Source organism: Camarhynchus parvulus, chromosome 1A (genome assembly GCF_901933205.1).
Source record: "Camarhynchus parvulus chromosome 1A, STF_HiC, whole genome shotgun sequence".
Taxonomy (NCBI): Eukaryota; Metazoa; Chordata; class Aves; order Passeriformes; family Thraupidae; genus Camarhynchus; species Camarhynchus parvulus.
The window spans coordinates 30,959,817-30,977,615 of record NC_044586.1 but is presented as its reverse complement, the minus strand read 5'-3'; the positions used below and the strand labels follow the sequence as shown (position 1 = coordinate 30,977,615).

The following is a 17,799-nucleotide window of genomic DNA, read 5'->3' as shown; positions in this document are numbered from 1 at the left end:
CAGAAGGCAAACCTGATAGTTGGCCAAAGCCATGAATGGAGGAACTGCAGCTGTGTGGACTTTGTTTGAAGAACAGTGTGAAATACAAGATCAGTTCTACCACAAGGAGAAGGAAGTGTGGGTGATTGTGCAACAGGCAGTCTTATTTACTATAGTGAAGTTTGGGAATAAAGGTGATAGTAATCTGTAAATGATGAGGCATTTTTGGTTTGCTACCTAATTTGATGTAGCATCAGATAATCAGATATTGAGGTTTTGTCTTCATTTCTGCTATGATCTTTAAAACTCTGTTGAAAATTTTGTGGGCACAGTATCTTTTCAACTGTTAAGGAGTATTACATGCTTCTAAATATTTGTTTTTTGTCACTATGCCTCATAAACATCAAGTAGTCTCACATCTACATCAGCATTTACAGTATGAAGACTCTAGTGAAAAATATTGCACAGTATTTTAAACTGCCCCAGTCTCTCTGATGTTACTTTATTGGCCTGTATATCAGCAGTTCAGTTTATCAGAGTAGTAGTAATTAAAACTAGTATTATCCATTGAACTAGGATTTGCTTTTAAATAATTAAATATGCCAAGTGAATTAATTGTACTTCAGTAGAAATATATTCAAGAAAAATGCATTTGCTTTTAGCACTTTCACAGAAAGTAATCCTCTGAAATTCTTGTATAATAGAAAGAAAAACAAGCAAATTTCCCATGTATATATTCCCACACAGTTGGATGTCATTGCTTCTCCTATAAATAAACCAAAATAACAGGAGTAGCTGCTTATGAGTGCCTAAAGGTATTAACACTTTAAAGTGTACAAGCTCATGTTATGTCACACCATTAATCTTTTAAAATGTCATCTCCTCTGACTTTTATACAATGTGTTTATAAAATGTTATGATAAAGAATAAACATATCAGCAATTTAATTCCTTGACTCTTAAAGGCTTTGGAGAGAGTTGCAGTCGGCCAAATGGTAAGTAATACTGTTTATTTTAGCCATTGTAAGATAAAATGTGTTTTTCCCCCTTGAATGTTCTTAATCCATGGCCTTTTATTGAACTTCTGCATATCTGGAATCTGAAATACTGGCCTACACTATGTCAAATCCTGATAGATAGCGTGTGTCATCACAAAGTCACATTTTTATTGCTGTGCTTGTACTTAGTGAATCTGTTTTCTTTTTACAATTAAGAGTCTGAGAAAAAAAAAGCACAGCTTAAAATTTAAGGCATCAAACCACCTTTCCTAACTTCCTTTGCTATCTTTCAGCTAATGCATAAATTCAGGGCAAATGTCCTTCTGATATTCCTGGTTTGGATCACTCTATCCCAATGTTTTATCAACTAATGTAAAAATAGACATTGTTATGACAAAAGCTTGAACCTGTTAGAAACATCATCATTCTCGTTTTTAATCCCTGTATATTTTTTCCCTGTGAATATTTTGATTTATTGTTGTGCAAATTATCCTTAAGGGATTGTGGGCACCAACTGTGCAAGTATTTAAAAGGCCAGGCTGAAAGACTTCTTTCCATATTCAATAAGCCCACTGACCCCAGCAGTCTTTTTCTGTGTATTTTTAATTGGCAGTCATTAACTGGTTTTATGCAAACATATTTTCCATAGACAAATGTATGAAATTCTTAGTATTTTTTTTTAGCATAGTACTTTCTACATGGTTCAGGCCACAGTCTGATTGCAGATGATTCAGCTAGGTAATTACTCCTTTTGTCTTCAAAACAACTTAGATAATTGTTGTTTATTCCGCATATTAGAATTCAGATCATGAACAGTGCATTTTCCTCTGTTGTCTTTCTTTCCATCAAGAGAGTCTGGGTTTGGTTTTTTTCTTTCTTGCATTTATGGTTATGTTAGAATCTGATTTAAAAACATCATTTTAACTGGATGCAAGAACATTTAGTAAATTATCGTCTTAAATCTGGTATGACCAGTTGTAAAATATATAACTCAATAAATAGTTAGGGAAGCCAATATTGCTTTTGTTACTCTGATCTTAATTTCAGTGCCAATTTTAAATCCTTGCTGTTGTAAAACTTTTTGCAGCTGCCTACAGAATCATTGTTTTATCGAGCTGTTCTTCAGGTTATTATAGAAGAAATTTATGGTGTCACCAAAAGGTAGGAAGCTCTGAATTCACAGAATACCAACCAAAGATTGATCTGATTCTCTTCCACTTCTGTGTTTCTCTGTGTTGTGGAGAAAGTATGTTTTGGAAACCAGAAGGACGTAGGAATCAGTCTCATCAGGTTGTATATAACATCGGTATTAAAATGCAAAATAGATTTGCTCATCCTCAATCCACATCACAAATGCATTGCCCTTCCTTTACCTGTAGCTGAAATAGGCCGCCTTTGGTACTGGGTACACGGGTAAAGCACATCTTCACCTGAGAATACTCAGTAAATGCACTGAAAAGTCAGCGCAGCCCTGGGCTACCCTGTCATGCAGAAGTCCTGGCAGCTTTGATACTGCAGATGGAAAAAGGCATTTCTGTTTGTCCTGAGTAAAACTGCTGACAGCTTGATGGCCGTCATGGTTCTAAAGAGCTACTCACTGCCTGTGCCTACACTGGCAAATGCTGCTTCCTTGTAGGAATGGGATTTGGAGAGCTGCTGCTGAGGATCTGACATCTACATTATACTCTTCTGTGGTTGCAGTTGGATTAGATTTTATCTTATTCTGTGGGATGTATGCCTGTTAGCACTTGGAGCACATCCAGAAGCACACCTTCCAGTTTAATTTAGTTTGAAAATAACCCATTTTTTGAGCTCTGATACTATTTCACAGTGTGAGCCAAGGCATGAGAGGTGGGAAAAACCAGAAAATTCACTTCAGAAGTATACTCCTGATCTAAAATAAGTGCTAATGCAAATACCCTTAAAACTTTTGCTCGATGTAGAGTCAGTCAGAAAGCTTACCCTTCAGAAGGTCAAATTCCTGAAAGAAGAAATGCTTCTTTATTTTAAAATTGCATAAAATATCACACAAAAAGTCATGGCTGCTAAATTGCAAAGAAAAGAAAAACTGTGAGGTAGATTTTTCAATTTTTGAAGGAAGTATAATTTGGAGAAAGTAATTAAGATTATATGTCTGTAATGAACACAATGGCTACCTTGGAAAGACCTGTCCCACCCCCATGTTTTGTTTTTCTTTCTGAGCAAGATGTTAAATGCCCATCTTCCTAGGAATGATGTAACAACATAATTATTAACTGATTCTCAGTCTGCATCAGCCTAAATGTTTAGGCTGATGCAGACTGAGAATTTGAATTGTTATTTGAATTGTTATTTGAATATTAAATATGACAGCAGAAACTATTTTCAGTGAATGAGGGTCCTTGAAGCTAAACAGCAGTAGAACTGCCACTGAATAAAATCTTTTGAAATCTTTCTGTTGACTTCAGATGTTTATATTCTGGGTTTTAGGTAAGGAGATAAGTTTTACTAAGAATGAAGAGGGAGAAAAGTAAAATACTGAGATACTTCTATGCAGTTTTTCACTGGGAGGGTGCAGGGAGAGTGTATTTCTTGTTAAGTTATTCAGTAGCTGAAAATTCTGTACCTGAATATTTCACCCCTACTCTAGAAGAGAAATGTTAGACTCAGTCAAGAAAGTGAATTCAGACTTAAAAAAAAACTTTGTGTGTTTTTTCTCCAAGATATTTTAAGCACAGAGAAGAGAGCAAATACGAGTGGTCTGCTAGGATTCATTCTTCCTATATGTTTTTTTAGGTTTTTGTGAATTATTTTAGCGTATTTTTTGAAACAACACACATTTTTGTCTGGCTTGAGATGCAAGCTATTGAGTTGTGAACAGGACAGAATTCTGGCATCATTTAGTGCAATAAAAATTGAAAGGATAAGAACACCAGGTAACAAGCAAAAGTGACATTTTTTCAGTTCAATAGTTGCTATTAAATAAATTACAGCAGGATCATGGTAGATTATGGAAGTAATTTAGAAGTATAGAAGGAAATGTGTCACTGGAAATAATAATTTTGTCATTCATATAAGGAAATAAAAAAATGTTAGTGAAGAAATTAAAAACAAACTTCAACTCTCTCAGAGTTTTAGGTAAAATAATAACTGTATAATAACCATAATACAATTACACAGTTCTGTGTCTAGAAGTTACTTCAAGTGTTAGTGAGATTGTTTTAAGTGGAAGGGGGAAAAAGGAAAGTTGTTACTAACTTGGCAGTAGTGGCCATCCAACTGATTTATTTCTCCTGTTAAAAATATCTGAATTTTGTTGTTGGATGTATAAAAGCCTACACCTCAGTACTGTATTTGCAGTGATCGACATGTTGGAAAAACCTTCTCCAAATCATCCTCCTTCACAGACTATGTCAGACGGTCTCTGCAAAAGCTGGAACTGGATGATTCAAAGGTGAGTCACTAATTAGTGACTATATGAAATTGTTATATCCATATAATTTCTTAAGTCAGCACCACAATGCAGTGTTTGAGCCATTGAGTTGATTTATGTCATATATTGCTGTATGAACATTATATTTGAAGACTTAATACCTTTAAATTAGTAAATGTTAAGGAAACAAATGAAGATTTTAAATCGCTTTGTTAGAGAAAAAGAAGTAAATATAGAGATTTAAAATAATTTTGAGATTTTATTTATGTTCTTGAGTATCTTGTCTTATTCTTAGTTCTACAACTGCTCAATTGGTCAACAGATGGCAACATAGCATTAGGCATGGAATATGACTGTGTGAAGATCACAACCATGTTATGACAACAAGTTGTGCAAAGGGGACACTAGAGAGTACTAGACAGATTGTTAACAAATTAAGTACAATCAAAGGAAAAATGGGAGTGGCAAGCATGTAAAATATTTAAGGTAAATGTTGTTGCAGTCTCTGGTAATGTTTAAAACCTGTAGTCAAAATGTCAAATCACTTAAAATTTGCCAGGCACATCAAAGCATGAGCTAGGAGAAACAGGCAAAACCAAATAGGCAAGTAAATTCAAATGACATTGGAATCATCTTGACAGCATTAAGAAAAGGACTTATGCCTGACGTGTGGTGTATTTTAAAAAGATTCTAGTTAATTCTGTAGTTAGCAAATCATAACTAGAGAATGTAGTTACCTGTTTGCTTTTCTGTATGAATAGGTACTAACAAGATGCGTTCACCCCAGTAGAAATAAAATTATGTCTTTCTTCATGTGTGTACAGTCACCCAAAAGCAATAGTGGGCTGTTTGTGTAATAATCAGTTCGCAAGGTCAATGATTGAACTCTGCTAGTGCAGATTTGTTCACTGTTTTCTTTAAAACCAGTAAGCATAGAAAGTTTGTGTCAAGAGGTCTGATTTTAGATATGTTGCCTTTTGCTAAGAAGGGTCTGGACAAATGCAAGTTGCCCTGAGACAAAGATGTCTGTCAACACTACTTCAAGCTGCACATTTATGTGGTTGCTAAAGACCTGATTCAAATAAATGCTTACTTTTGCACATGTTTCTCCTCATTTTATGTGCAGCTGGCTGCATACTGAAGACTGGGTTTTATGCTGATGTAAACAATATTATTTTTTATTTCCCAGCTATATTGAAATCTGCAGCAGCACAAAACCAGTGCTATTTTGATACTACTGAGAGGAAAGTTGTTATTGCTCCCTTAACACTGGTTCTGACCCTGCAGTTTTCATGGTGGAGTCAGCACTGTATCTACACAATATTGGAGAATGTGTTAAATGCCTCTCTTCAGAAAAAAAAAAACTTGCATAGCTAGAAACATGATGAAGCCTAAACATTTGCTCTGAAAGACAACAAAATCAAAGAGAAATTTATGTGGAATTTGAGTTTTTAGCTCTATTTAGAAATGAACAAAAGAGCAGCTGTACTGCACGGACCAAATGTGTACTTTGGCAGTGGACAAAAACCAATGCATTGGGAAGAATATAAGGTGGGAGCAGGCATATATGAAGCACACTTTCAAAATAATTAAAAATGTCCTTGTCATTCACCAAAAAAAAGGGAGGCAATCATTTTCTTAATGCATAAATACATTTAGATTATATTTAAAAAGTAGCTAAAACTTAGTTACATTGTGTAATACAACCAGAGAACTATGAGAAAAAATTGTTTCCATATGAGTCTCTGTTTCACATGTGCAAAGATATTTCCTAAAATACAGAAGTCAAGAAGCTGTGAGTCTCCAGTCTTTTTCTCGGCTTATCAGAATATTAAACAGAATTTCATCTCTGTATGATAATAAAAGTACTGGAAAGGAAAACAGAGGAGTAGAGGCAGTGTTTCTAGGAGTCCCTGCTTTGGTGGCTTGTCAGGTATGGTAAAATCTTACATGGTTTTTATCACTGAAGCTGAATCTGTACTGTGGGATGTAAACATTCTTCTAAACTTAATGGTTCTTGATAAGCCTCACAGCTGCTTCCTTTATACACACCAATACCTCTGTTTCTGATCAAAAGGTAGCCCTGGGGCAATCCAGTATTTTCCAGTTTGGACAATTGTGGAGGCAGGATAAAGAGTGCAAGTATATAGAACACATAACCTGCCTTGATACTCATTTTTGTAAGTTTGTGCCTTTTGCTAAATATGAAGACTCACCAGGTAGAATTATCCAAATACTAAGGGTTTTTTGGCTGTTGATTTTAAGTAAAGATAAGTTCTTGAATCCTGCAAATAATTCATGTGAAGAAACCCCTCTGTGTCTTTCCTTTGTGAAATAGATATGAAGTTTTTGCTTATGTGAAGCAAGAATTAGACTCTTCATGAAAAGAGTCTCAGTCAGAAATGAGTTAGAGTGAGACAACATAGTAAAACAGTTTCTCTACCCAAAAAAGGGCATTTATCAATAACGTAGCACCATTCATTGTTAAGAATTACTGTTCAAGGACTGAAGTTTCCTATTAAGTGAGCCAAAATAATTTCCTTCATTCATGGTGTTTCTTTTTTAGTGTGGGAGAGCCTGTCAATTAAACACGTAGATGCAAATGAAATCCTTTTTTCTGACTTGGTACAGGACCATTCCCTTCACACATCTCTTCACCTCAGTAGTAAAGATGAGGTATAAACCATGACTACTGAATTTCTGACAAAACATTCTCATTCTGTGAGGGCAGGGAATGGTCTTGGAGTGTGAGCATGCTGCTTCACAGGTATGGTTATATTGCTGATAGCTTCAGAATTAATGGAATTGCTCTCTGGGCCATGGATCATAAAATCATAGAAGGGATGTTAATTATCATCTAGTTCCAACCCCCCTACTGTGGGCAGGGACGCCTTTCACTAGGCCACGTGTCTGAAAGCCCCATCCAGCCTGGCTTTGAACATTGCCAGGGATGGGGCATCCACAGCTTCTCTGCACAACCTCTGCCATGTCTCACCATCCCCATAGTGAAGAATTTCTTTCTTACATAATCTAAACCTCATTCATTTTAAAGGCATTTCTCCTTGTCCTGTCACTACATGCCTTTGTGAAAAGTCCCTCTCCACTTCTCTTGTAGGTCCCCTTTAGGTGCTTTAAGGTCTCCTTGGAGCCTTCATTTCTCCAGGCTGCACAGCCCCAACACTCTTAGCCTGCTGGCCACAACTCTTTTAGTGCAGCCATTCAGTGAATTCCTTATCCACCCAGTGGTCTCCAGTTTAGAGACACTAAATGTCATGTGGGATAATGGGAAATGTTTTGCACAAGTCCAGGTAATGATGTCAGTTTCTCTTTCCTTATCTACAAATGCTGTAATCCCTTCATAGAAGGCCATCAGATTTGAAGGCACAATTTGCCATCAATGACCATGTTGGCTGTCACCAGTCACCTCTTTATTTCCTCTGTGTCGTAGCATAGTTTTCAGGAGGATCTGAGGCATGATCTTAGGCATCGAGGTGAGAGTGACTGACCCAATCCCAGGCCTTCAGTTTTTTTCCTTTTTGAAAATGAGTTATGGATTATGTTCCCCTTTTTCCATGGGAACTTCACTAGGCTGACATGACTTCTCAAATATGCTGGATAGTGTCTTAGCAACTTCATCTGCCACTTCCTTCAGGACCTACAGATGTATATTTCATCAGGTCCTATGGACTTGTGCATCTTCACATTCCTAAGATGTTCTTGAGCCTGATCTTCTCCTACAGTGAGCAGTTCTTCATTTAATCAGCCCCTTCCTTTTTCTTCTGAAACTCAGGTGCTCTGGCTGAACCTCTTGCTGGTGAAGACTCAGTCAAAAAAAGTTGTTATCTCAGCATTCTCTGTGAGCTGTGTAACCAGTCTCCTGTTCTGGAGAGTGTGCACATATGCCTATAAAAGCTTTACTTGTTGCTCTTGATGTCAGTCAAGTTTAATTCCATGAGATCTTTATCTTTCCTGACCTGATCCCTGGATGGTTGGACAATATCTCTGTGTTCCTCCCTGGCTACGTGCTCTTGCTTCCACTCTTGATAGCATTCCCTTTTGTTCTTTAGTTTGGCTAAAAGATCATTGTTCCTCCCTGCTGACCTCATGGTATTTTGCCTGACTTCCTCTTTAAGCTTGGAGTATTAACCAGCTTTCGTGGGCCTCTTTTCCCTCCCGGGCTTTATGCCATGGTACTGTGTCAAGCTGATCGCAGAAATCTGGTCTCCTGAAGTCCAGGATAGTGAGTTTACTGTGTGCTCTTCTTGCTGCCCCAAGGACCTTGAATTCCACCATTTCATGGTCGCTGCAGTCAGGGCTTCCCCTTGAGTTTCACATTCCCCACCAGGCATTCCTTATTGGTGGGAATTGAGAGCATTGGCTCACCTATCTCATAGGAAGGAAGTATTCATCAATGTGTTCCAGGAACCTTCTGGGTTGCTTATGCCCTGCTGTGTTGTCCCTCCAGCAGATACTGGTGTGGTTGAAGTGCCCCACAAGGACAAGGGCTTGTGGAAGTGAGGCTGCTCCTTTGTGCTTGTAGAGGGCCATATCTAGAGATGCCTGCACAGGGCTTCAGTAATTGGATACATACCAAAGCAGTATTTTGTTCCTGATTGTTTTCTTTGTCACAGTTCACTCTGTTCCGATAGACTCTGTGTTGTACAGACAGAGCATTAAGGGTCACATAGACTTTGGAGACATTCTTTCTATCCCAAGATTTCTTTTTCCTTTTGTTCACTGTTTTATCTAATTAATGTGAATGGGGAACTCTCTTTTGGGAGAATGGAGCATTCATCCCTGTCCTCTCTCCTAGAGTAGCTGGCCCCTCTGATACTTGTTAGCCTTTTTGCTTTCAAGTATCAAGAGCAACTCCTTCCTCTCCAGCTCAGAACATGTTTCAGCTGTTGGTAGCTGCTTTGCAAATGCATTTAAAATGAAGCCTCTTTATTAACAGATCTGATTGCTGCTTAAGGCAATAAGTGCTACAAATAGCATTGCCAAGACAAAAAGTCCTCATATTAGTATTTATGTATTTTTAGAGTTTTTAAGAAAGAAAACTCAAAACTCTTCAGGTTTCCTGATGTCCTGTTCTTATATTGGGGGAGATTAGCAAAAGATCTTTCATAGGGACTAGCTTAAGTTGATTAAATGAAGAAAGTGCTTACAAAGCTATGGCCTGGATATGTGTCTGACAGCCTTTGGAATCCATTGACTTGGTGCTTTTGCAAACTCCAGACTATTTAATTTTGAGTGTTAAAGCTAGTAGACAATACTGAAATCAGAATTTGTGAAAAAATACTTTTTTCCCACTAGTTGCTTATTTTTTATCAGACAAGTTTGGGGTTTTTTTTACATTTAATAAGTGGAGATGGGTTACTCTTAGCTTACTACAGACTGTCCTTGACTTGTAAATTCTCAGCAGTGACTCGTGGAATATCATGAAATGCAGTTTGCAAATGAAGGGAGATAACATGAAGCTTATTGTGTGGCTTAATTTTCTCTTCTTTTAAAAAGTGTTGGAAAGCTACTCACTTAAGACTGGGAAACTGTCAGTATTGGAATTGTATAGTACATTAAGACATGAGCTAACCTGAATATATGTAGCTGTACTGGGAACTAACAAGAATTTTTGCAAGAAATGGGGAAGAGAGGGACTTTAAACCTAAGATTTCTTATTATCTTAATGTCTACCCCACAGCCAGTATCAGTGTGGATATCTTGAATATCTGAAACTGGTTGGTCTTTGCTAAGAATATTTGTAATTTGGTATGTTTTATTGTGTTCAGCCATTGGGCAAACACGGAGCCAAAGACAAAACAGGGCTCTCCACTTTCCCCTGAATCCTGAAACAGCAATTAACTGAGACAGTCAAAGCAGTCAAGAAATGAAGGTACTACATGGATTTACACACTTAATGCATTTTACAATTGTTGAAGAGTTGACTTTCTTCGCTGTTTTCTTGGACAGAAGGAATTCCATCTCACAGACTTCCTGTGTCCTTTGTTAGTTAGGGAAGTACTAAAGGATGGCTCAGGTAACACTTGCATAGCACTCTATAAAGTGTAGTGCTGATTTTAAGCATAACTGTTTTTCACATAGACAAAATATTATCCCAGTTATGGCACTGTAGCATTTTACTCTGAGAAGGAGTCCCAAGAGATGTGACTTGTATCTCAATTAGGTATAATTATAAATAATATAGATTCCATTCATTTGAAATGCATTTTAAACAAAGTTCTAAATAAACCTAAGTCTTTCAGTAATTTCATTATCCATTTTACATTATTTTACAGTATGTAGCATTATATTATTTTTAACTACCTTAGTCATGGAAAAGTCATAAAATTTTCTGTTAGGTATGTTCTCCCAAATGTTTTGAACTGATCTAAGACACTGCTCTGCTAGAAGGATTGCCTTACAGTTTTCTTGTACTCTCATTAGTGTTCCTGATAGTGCTGGTACAAGTAGAGAGAGGAAACATGGAATTGTGCAGTCAGTGCAGGAAGAAGCAGTCCCTTTGAGGTAGCAAAGAGGAATTGCATGTAACAGACTGTGGAATAGCATCCTTAGGCTGTCTCTTCTCTGGAGGATATGTGCAGCATTGAGCAGTAAAAGAGACTTTGATTCAGTGAAAATACTCTTAGTCTAGGAAAGGATACAGCGCTGAAAAAATCCTCTCTGCACGAACATGAAGTGTGGTATCAGTACTTGCCCCACACCTTGTGCCTGAATATCTTCTTTTCAGCCTATGCTCTATCAGCATGCCTGCAGTCCAAGGTGGGTGTGCTCAGGTGTGTGGTATCTCACATGCTTGCTCTCAGAGCTCTGTGACAGTCTCACTGCATGCACAACAGATCAGTCAGCCCTAAGGCTCATGTTTAGTGCCATCTCCACCATATGGTATTTATGGTATATATGCTATCCCTATATGGTGTTGTTACAACTAGGTCACTGGAGACCTTGTCTGGTTGTCCTGCTTGTTCTGGCTGTTGGAGTGACCACATAAAGCCACAAAGAAATCAGTTCCAAATAAAGCTTGCACCACATCACCATGCAAAGAGACGAGGTCCTTTTGTTGACAACCTGATAAAGACCAGGAGACATTGTAGCTCTGTCGGGGCGGAAATACTGGCCAAAATGAAATGAAGGTCACTTCAGTGTCAGTAACAAAAGCTAGATCTTTGAGTGCAGAGTCATTATTAAGATAAATGTATATATTTGGGTTTTTTCATGTTTATAGAATCAACATCAAAATGTAAGAAAAAAGTTCAATGCATGTATATGAAGAAATTTTTTTTGATACACAAATGAGTGACAACACAGAGAACAGTTGCTTGGACAACTTCAGTGGCTGAATGGGGCTTGCTTTGCATGTGGAAGTACAATTCTTCAAAAATGCCAAGAGTAAACTACTCCCATTTCACCTTAGAAGGAGAGCTGAAGTTTGTGTTAGGTACCAAAGGCAGGTGGAAAGCTGTTGCAGTTTCAGACAAAGCCAATGTTATCTGGATTTTAGTAGTTTCCCAATAAATTCACCACATGGCTAACTACCAGTTACCCTTTTCATGCCCTTCTCTACCAATGGTTATCAATGGACACTTTCTCTCTTTTCCAGCTGAGCTGTTGCATTGAATTGGTTTCCTCACCAAACTGTTATCTGAGGCACAGTTTGGAATAGTACCTAGTCTATGTCCATGACAGCGGGATGTGTTCAGTCAGAATGTGTGATAGGCAGGGAAGGAAGGGAAAAGCACATACTTGAGTACAGCAGTGTGCAAGAGACATTTTTGACCCACTTTTTATTTGCCAAACATTTCACAGCTTGTTTTCTTTTAATTTGAATGCTTCATCTTGAAAAATGGAGAACATAAAGGAAGCAAAAGCAGAAAGGTTCCAAGGTCACATTTTTCCAAATATAGATCTTTGTATTTTAATTCCAAATAGCCTGTAATTTCAAAAATCCATTATACTAAAACCCTATTAATACTCAGTTGAAATGAAAAGCTTATAGGGCAGAGGTTAAATAAACTATTTTGTTTATTTCATGACCAGTATATTTTAGTTGGTTTGACTGTTTAGAGGGGAAGAGAAAAACAAAAAGAACTCTAAAATATTTGTACAGCTTCACAGGAAATAAAATAGCAATAAGACCAAAAAATTCTTATTAGTCCACATTAGTACTTCTGGATAAGCTGCTCAAACTTGCCTTTGCAGTTGGGAGAATGTACTTTCTAAATTAAAAAAATATGACTGAAATACTACAAAAGTTTTTTCTGATCTCTTGTTTTAAAGCAGAGTTACAATTATGCATCATTCCTGAAAATAGTATTTGTCAGATCTTCTAAAAGCTTCTTGTGATTGAGACGGACAACCTTGCCAGTCCTTAATTAACCTCTAAGAGAAAATGTTTCTTCAAGTTTTTGGCTGACTGGTTTGTTTGGGGTATTTTTTGCTGCAATCCAAGCCCATTAGTTCTTGTCCTATCCACTACAGAAACAGTGAACAAACTGTTCCCTACTTCTTGGTGATAGCCCCGTAAAAACTGTTATTATCCCCACTCTCAATTTTGTCTCATTTAGCCCAATCAGTTCTAGTTCTCTGAGTCTTTCTTCATAGGTCATATTTTCTAGATCTCTGATCTATTTTCCCTCTCAGGACATTTTCAGACAGTTCATTTCTTTCTTTGAAATCTGATGCCCAAAAATGGATGCAGTATTCCAGCTAGAGCTTTTCCACTGCCAGAGTTGAAGGATTACTTCCTGCACTTTGCAGGCTGCTCTCCCATACATGTCACAGAATGGTGATTGTTTTTGATTTTTTTTGCAGTAGCACAACTGTGACTCTCACTCCGCTTATGATCTGCTCTGTCTTCCAGACTGTCATTTGGTGCTCCCCATCCTGAACAGCTGATTATTTCTGCCTGAGCCTAGTCCCTTCTGCTTTTCTGCACAGCATTTCAAACTTCTTCTCTAAGCAATGCTCCAGTTTCTGAAAGTTATTTTAAGTTCTGGCAGTGCCTTCCTGTTGCACATTTGCAGACTTAACTAATGTGGTTTCTATTCTATTGTCTGAATTCTTAATTAAAATATTGCATTCCATAATGGACCTCCAGTCAGCAGGTCGTTCCAGTTGCTCACAGACTCATTAAGAACCACTCTCTGATTGTGGTTGTTCAAACAGACTTTTTTGTACTTTATAGTGAAGCTTGTTTCCTAAATTTGCTTATGAAACTATTATGGGAAATGTTATCAAAAATCTTTTTGAAATCAAAAGATATGAGAACCAGTTGTTTTTGTCTGTAATGAATCCTTTTACCCTCCTTGCAAGTGAAGTAGACTGACTTGTGATTTATTCTTGATGAATTTGTGTTGATTCTTACTCATTTGCTCATCTTTCAGTGGTTTTAAATGCTTTATTTGTTCAATTTTTTCAGTGCATTGGATCTGAACTGTCTGTTCTATAATAAAAGACACATATCTGCTATCTGTCTGACATACTCTCTTTGAGAACTTCTCAGTGACAATGCGTAATAGTTCTGAGGTCACTTCAGTCCCTTCTTGGCTATCCCAGGATAAAGTTTATAATACTCACCTGATTTGAAAACTTACATATTTTTAAATGTTTCCTGGTTTGTTTCCCTATTTTAGACAAAGATTTTACTTCTTTGCAACTGTATTAGCCATGTGCTCTCAGATGATTCTTCTAACAAAATGTGCAAAAATTTATTAAACACTTCAGCTTTCCTGGTCTTTTGTCATAGAGTCAGAGAATCATTTAGGCTGAAAAAGACTTTTAAGAGCAGCAATTCCAACTGTTAACTCAGCACTTTAAGTCCACCACTAAGCCATGTCCCTGAGTGCCACATCTCCATGTCTGTCAGAGCCATTACTTTTCTGCTAAGTTTGGACTCCTTCATTCCATAGCCATGACAGAACAGCCATACTGCAAAACTCCCAGTACTGCAGAAGTGCATCAGGCTCTTCCAGCTCTGCTCTTCCCAGCAGCCTCCATCAGCAATAATGCTGCAATCCTACTTCCCACTTCTTTGGCCAGCTCAAGTGTGTTGTTCAGTGTCCAGGACTGTGGCCAGCAGAGCAGACACATCATGACCTTCAAAAGCCAGGAGATGTGGTGGTCTGGCTGCCCTTTAGAGAACATGCTTTGTGAAGAGCTATCGTGGTCACAGCTGCAGCAGCTGCTCTGCTGCACTGGCCAGCAAGGGCTGAAAAGGCTTGGTCAAGTTCCTGGACTGTCTGTGTATCAAATTCAGCCCCAAATTGTGGCATTTACAGTCATAGCAGCAGTGCTGGCCACTCTCCACTTCACTGTGTAATTCTCATTTAAGAATGACTGGAGTTTTCTGAATAATGGATATATCTCAGTATTTCATGTCAGTGGAAAATGCTGTGTGAAGAACAGTTACTCTAAATAAGAACTGAGAAACTGCTATTGGAAAATTATTATAAATATTAGCAAAGTGCTAATTTCAAAAATTAAACACAGATTTCATTTTGTAGTGTGACAATATGTAATTTTAAAGTTCCCTTGAAAAAGTAACTACAATAACTCTGATATCTCTTTTTTTAATCCCTTGCAGCTCCCAGACAGCTGTATAATGGATTACTATGAAAAGTACAAGCACAGAATGAATGAGCTTGAAGCATTTAATATGGTAAAAGTTATGGGATTAATACTACTACCTTGCATATATATGTGCTAGTCTAGAACAAAGCCCTGTTAAGTTTTATGTGGAGGTGGACTGTCTCACTCTGTGGTATGCAATCTCAAAAAACAAAGCAGTTCCCCCTTCCATACTTTGGAGCATGTCCTGTTCCAGAACTATATTAGGTGTAAGTAAAGTAATAAAGTGAACACATGGTAGATTCTTTTTCAAGAGGGACTATTGCACTGGAAAATGGAATGTCAGTCTCCTTTTAAATCTAGACTGGTCTCCATGCAGTTATTTCATAAAAAACTCTTTTTATTGAAATTCATTATTTCCCTCTTTAAAATTGTTCTGCTACATTTAATATTATTTTCTTGTTGGACAATGTCTGAGAAACAACTAAATAACATAGTTCCCTGACTTTATGGCATTCCATGTATTTTTGATCTTTAATATAATCTGTTTTGAAGATGTCCATACCATAGGGAGAACTAGCAAGGTGACATTTATACAACAGAACCCCTAAAAAATGATTGACCTTCCTGGAATTGTTGTGAGGAAATGTAGCCATTTGGAAGTGTATTGCCTGTCTTTCCCAAAGGGATTATAGCATCTAATCTTTCTTTCAGTTGAAGGTTGTTCTGGCTCCTTGCATAGAAGTTTTGATACTTCTGGATCGTCTTTGCTACCTCAAGGAGCAGGTATTTTTGCATTCTCTTTTATGATACCTAAAGGCTACATCACAGAAATGAAGCTATTTCAGTCAATTTATTACTGTGCAGATGAAAAGTCTCTGTTGCAGAATTATTATTCTCATCATATTTGGAAAAGTATAAGTATTCATTCCAGTTAGTATAAACATATGCCCAGCAGATGTTTTTATTTTCAACAAAGCAGCAAGAGTAAAGTTTATGCTCTTTTAATTGTATGGTAATTACTAGTCAATAGATAGTAAAAAATAAATTAATCAAAGATGCATCAAATCTCATTTTATACACCATAATGCGACATTTAATACTTTGAAATTTTTGGAAATGCTAAACAAATATTGTGCTGTTAATACTCGAGCTTTCAATTAATGTGCTTTGGAACATATTCAAAAAAAAATTTGAATTAGATCCAAAATGTTTATGACTTTTTTTTACTGTTTCTTAATTAAGATCAATAATGAGAGAGAGTGCACTTCTAACTGTATGGGTCAGCTGAGGTACATTTGACTAACATACAGCCTGGATATATTTTACAAGTATAGATCTGGGATATAATAAGCCAATGCTACTACATTTATTCCATGATGACTTCCATTATTACACTGTTTCTTCTAACACTGATTTGGAGCTTAGCCTGCTTAACTTGAAAGCACTGGTGGTACTTTTTCTGCACCAGTAAACATTTTTCACACAACTAATAATTTCCTAAGAGGAAATGGTAGCATCTTCCAGCTTCTGTTCTGGGCCATGGTCAAAGTGAAATTTTAAAATAAAGTTTAAACTCATTCATATGAATAGCTGTGTTTTTCCCCTATAAACCTTTCATTTTAACAACTCCATTTTATCATAAGTGAAAACTCATTTTATTCTCTGTCACGGTGCACTTGGAACAACTGAATTGTAGTAAATGTATGCCTTTGTTCTAACAGGTATTTTTACAGAGAGGCAATTTGAAATAGTTAAATAATGATGTATTTTCCCAAATGCCAACCAGTTAAAAATTGCATAGAAATATGTATGATTTCCAAGGTGGGAGATCAAACTTGATGCATATAGCACTAATTCACCTTTTCTAAATGTAATTTATGCATGGATTTAATCTTGTACTGAATGATTCACAAAATGTGTTTAGGAAGAAAAATAAAAGTTATAAAAGCCAAATGCAGCATGATGACCAGATCCAGCCAGCCTGATTCATTTGAAAAGTCAATTAATTAGCTTCAGTAGTAGAATGTACAACATAAAATGAGTATGACATGATCCTTAATTTCTTTGCTCTAGTTCAACCAAAAAGCAAAGCTTTATTGATTAAGCAGGTGGGAAGCTATCACTTGATAGCACCAGAAATAATTAAATTACTTTAAAATTGATCCTGTTATGGGCGTCCTTTTTTCACAACAAACTTTCCCCCCATTTTCTTATTATATAAGTGGTTTTCCTGCTTTGCATTAGGATAATTCTATTTGTTTTCAAATTTGTATTTCAAAATGTGGACTTATTACAATATTTTAGCTTATAAGTCAAACAAATTTTTATGCACTTCAATCATATGTCATTTTCAGGAAAACATTGCCTGGTCTGGACTTGTGAAGTTATTTGATCCTGTGAAGTCCCCGAGATGCTATGCAGTTATTGCTCTGAAGAACCAGTCTTGTTCTTAAGTGGAAGCAAATTGCAAAGAGATTGGAAATTCTGAATTGATAGTGCTGTTTCCTCCCTTTTATTCTGTTATTTTTTATTGATTCCTCAAGTACAATGTTTGTTTTTCAGATGCAAAAGAAAAAAGTGTAATGCTTCTTTGAATCTTCAGAAATAAATATCTCCTTTATAAATATGATTGCTTCCTTATGTAATTTATTAATGTTGAACATCTGACTTAGTTAAAAATGTTACATTATAAGTGTGATTATTATTCTAAATAGCATTTATATTTCTTCTTTTTAAGGTATTATGCTTGTGTATCCTTTCTCTTGATACTTCTAAACTCAACCTCAATTTTTACCTGTAGCTGGTATCAGCAGTCTCAGACTAGGCT

At 36.7% G+C, this 17,799-nt stretch overlaps 1 protein-coding gene across 1 annotated transcript in view; it reads left to right on the top strand.

Moving 5' to 3' along the window:
* The window catches only part of METTL25 (methyltransferase like 25), a 45,726-nt gene extending 28,158 nt beyond the window's left edge, over window positions 1-17,568 (top strand). Inside the window, 6 exon segments of the mRNA XM_030960824.1 lie at window positions 944-973; window positions 2,064-2,137; window positions 4,316-4,409; window positions 14,986-15,060; window positions 15,684-15,755; window positions 17,327-17,568. Of these exon segments, the coding sequence (XP_030816684.1) occupies window positions 944-973; window positions 2,064-2,137; window positions 4,316-4,409; window positions 14,986-15,060; window positions 15,684-15,755; window positions 17,327-17,425 (444 nt within the window). The 3' untranslated portion in view covers window positions 17,426-17,568.
* The last annotated feature ends 231 nt before the right edge of the window (window positions 17,569-17,799 follow it).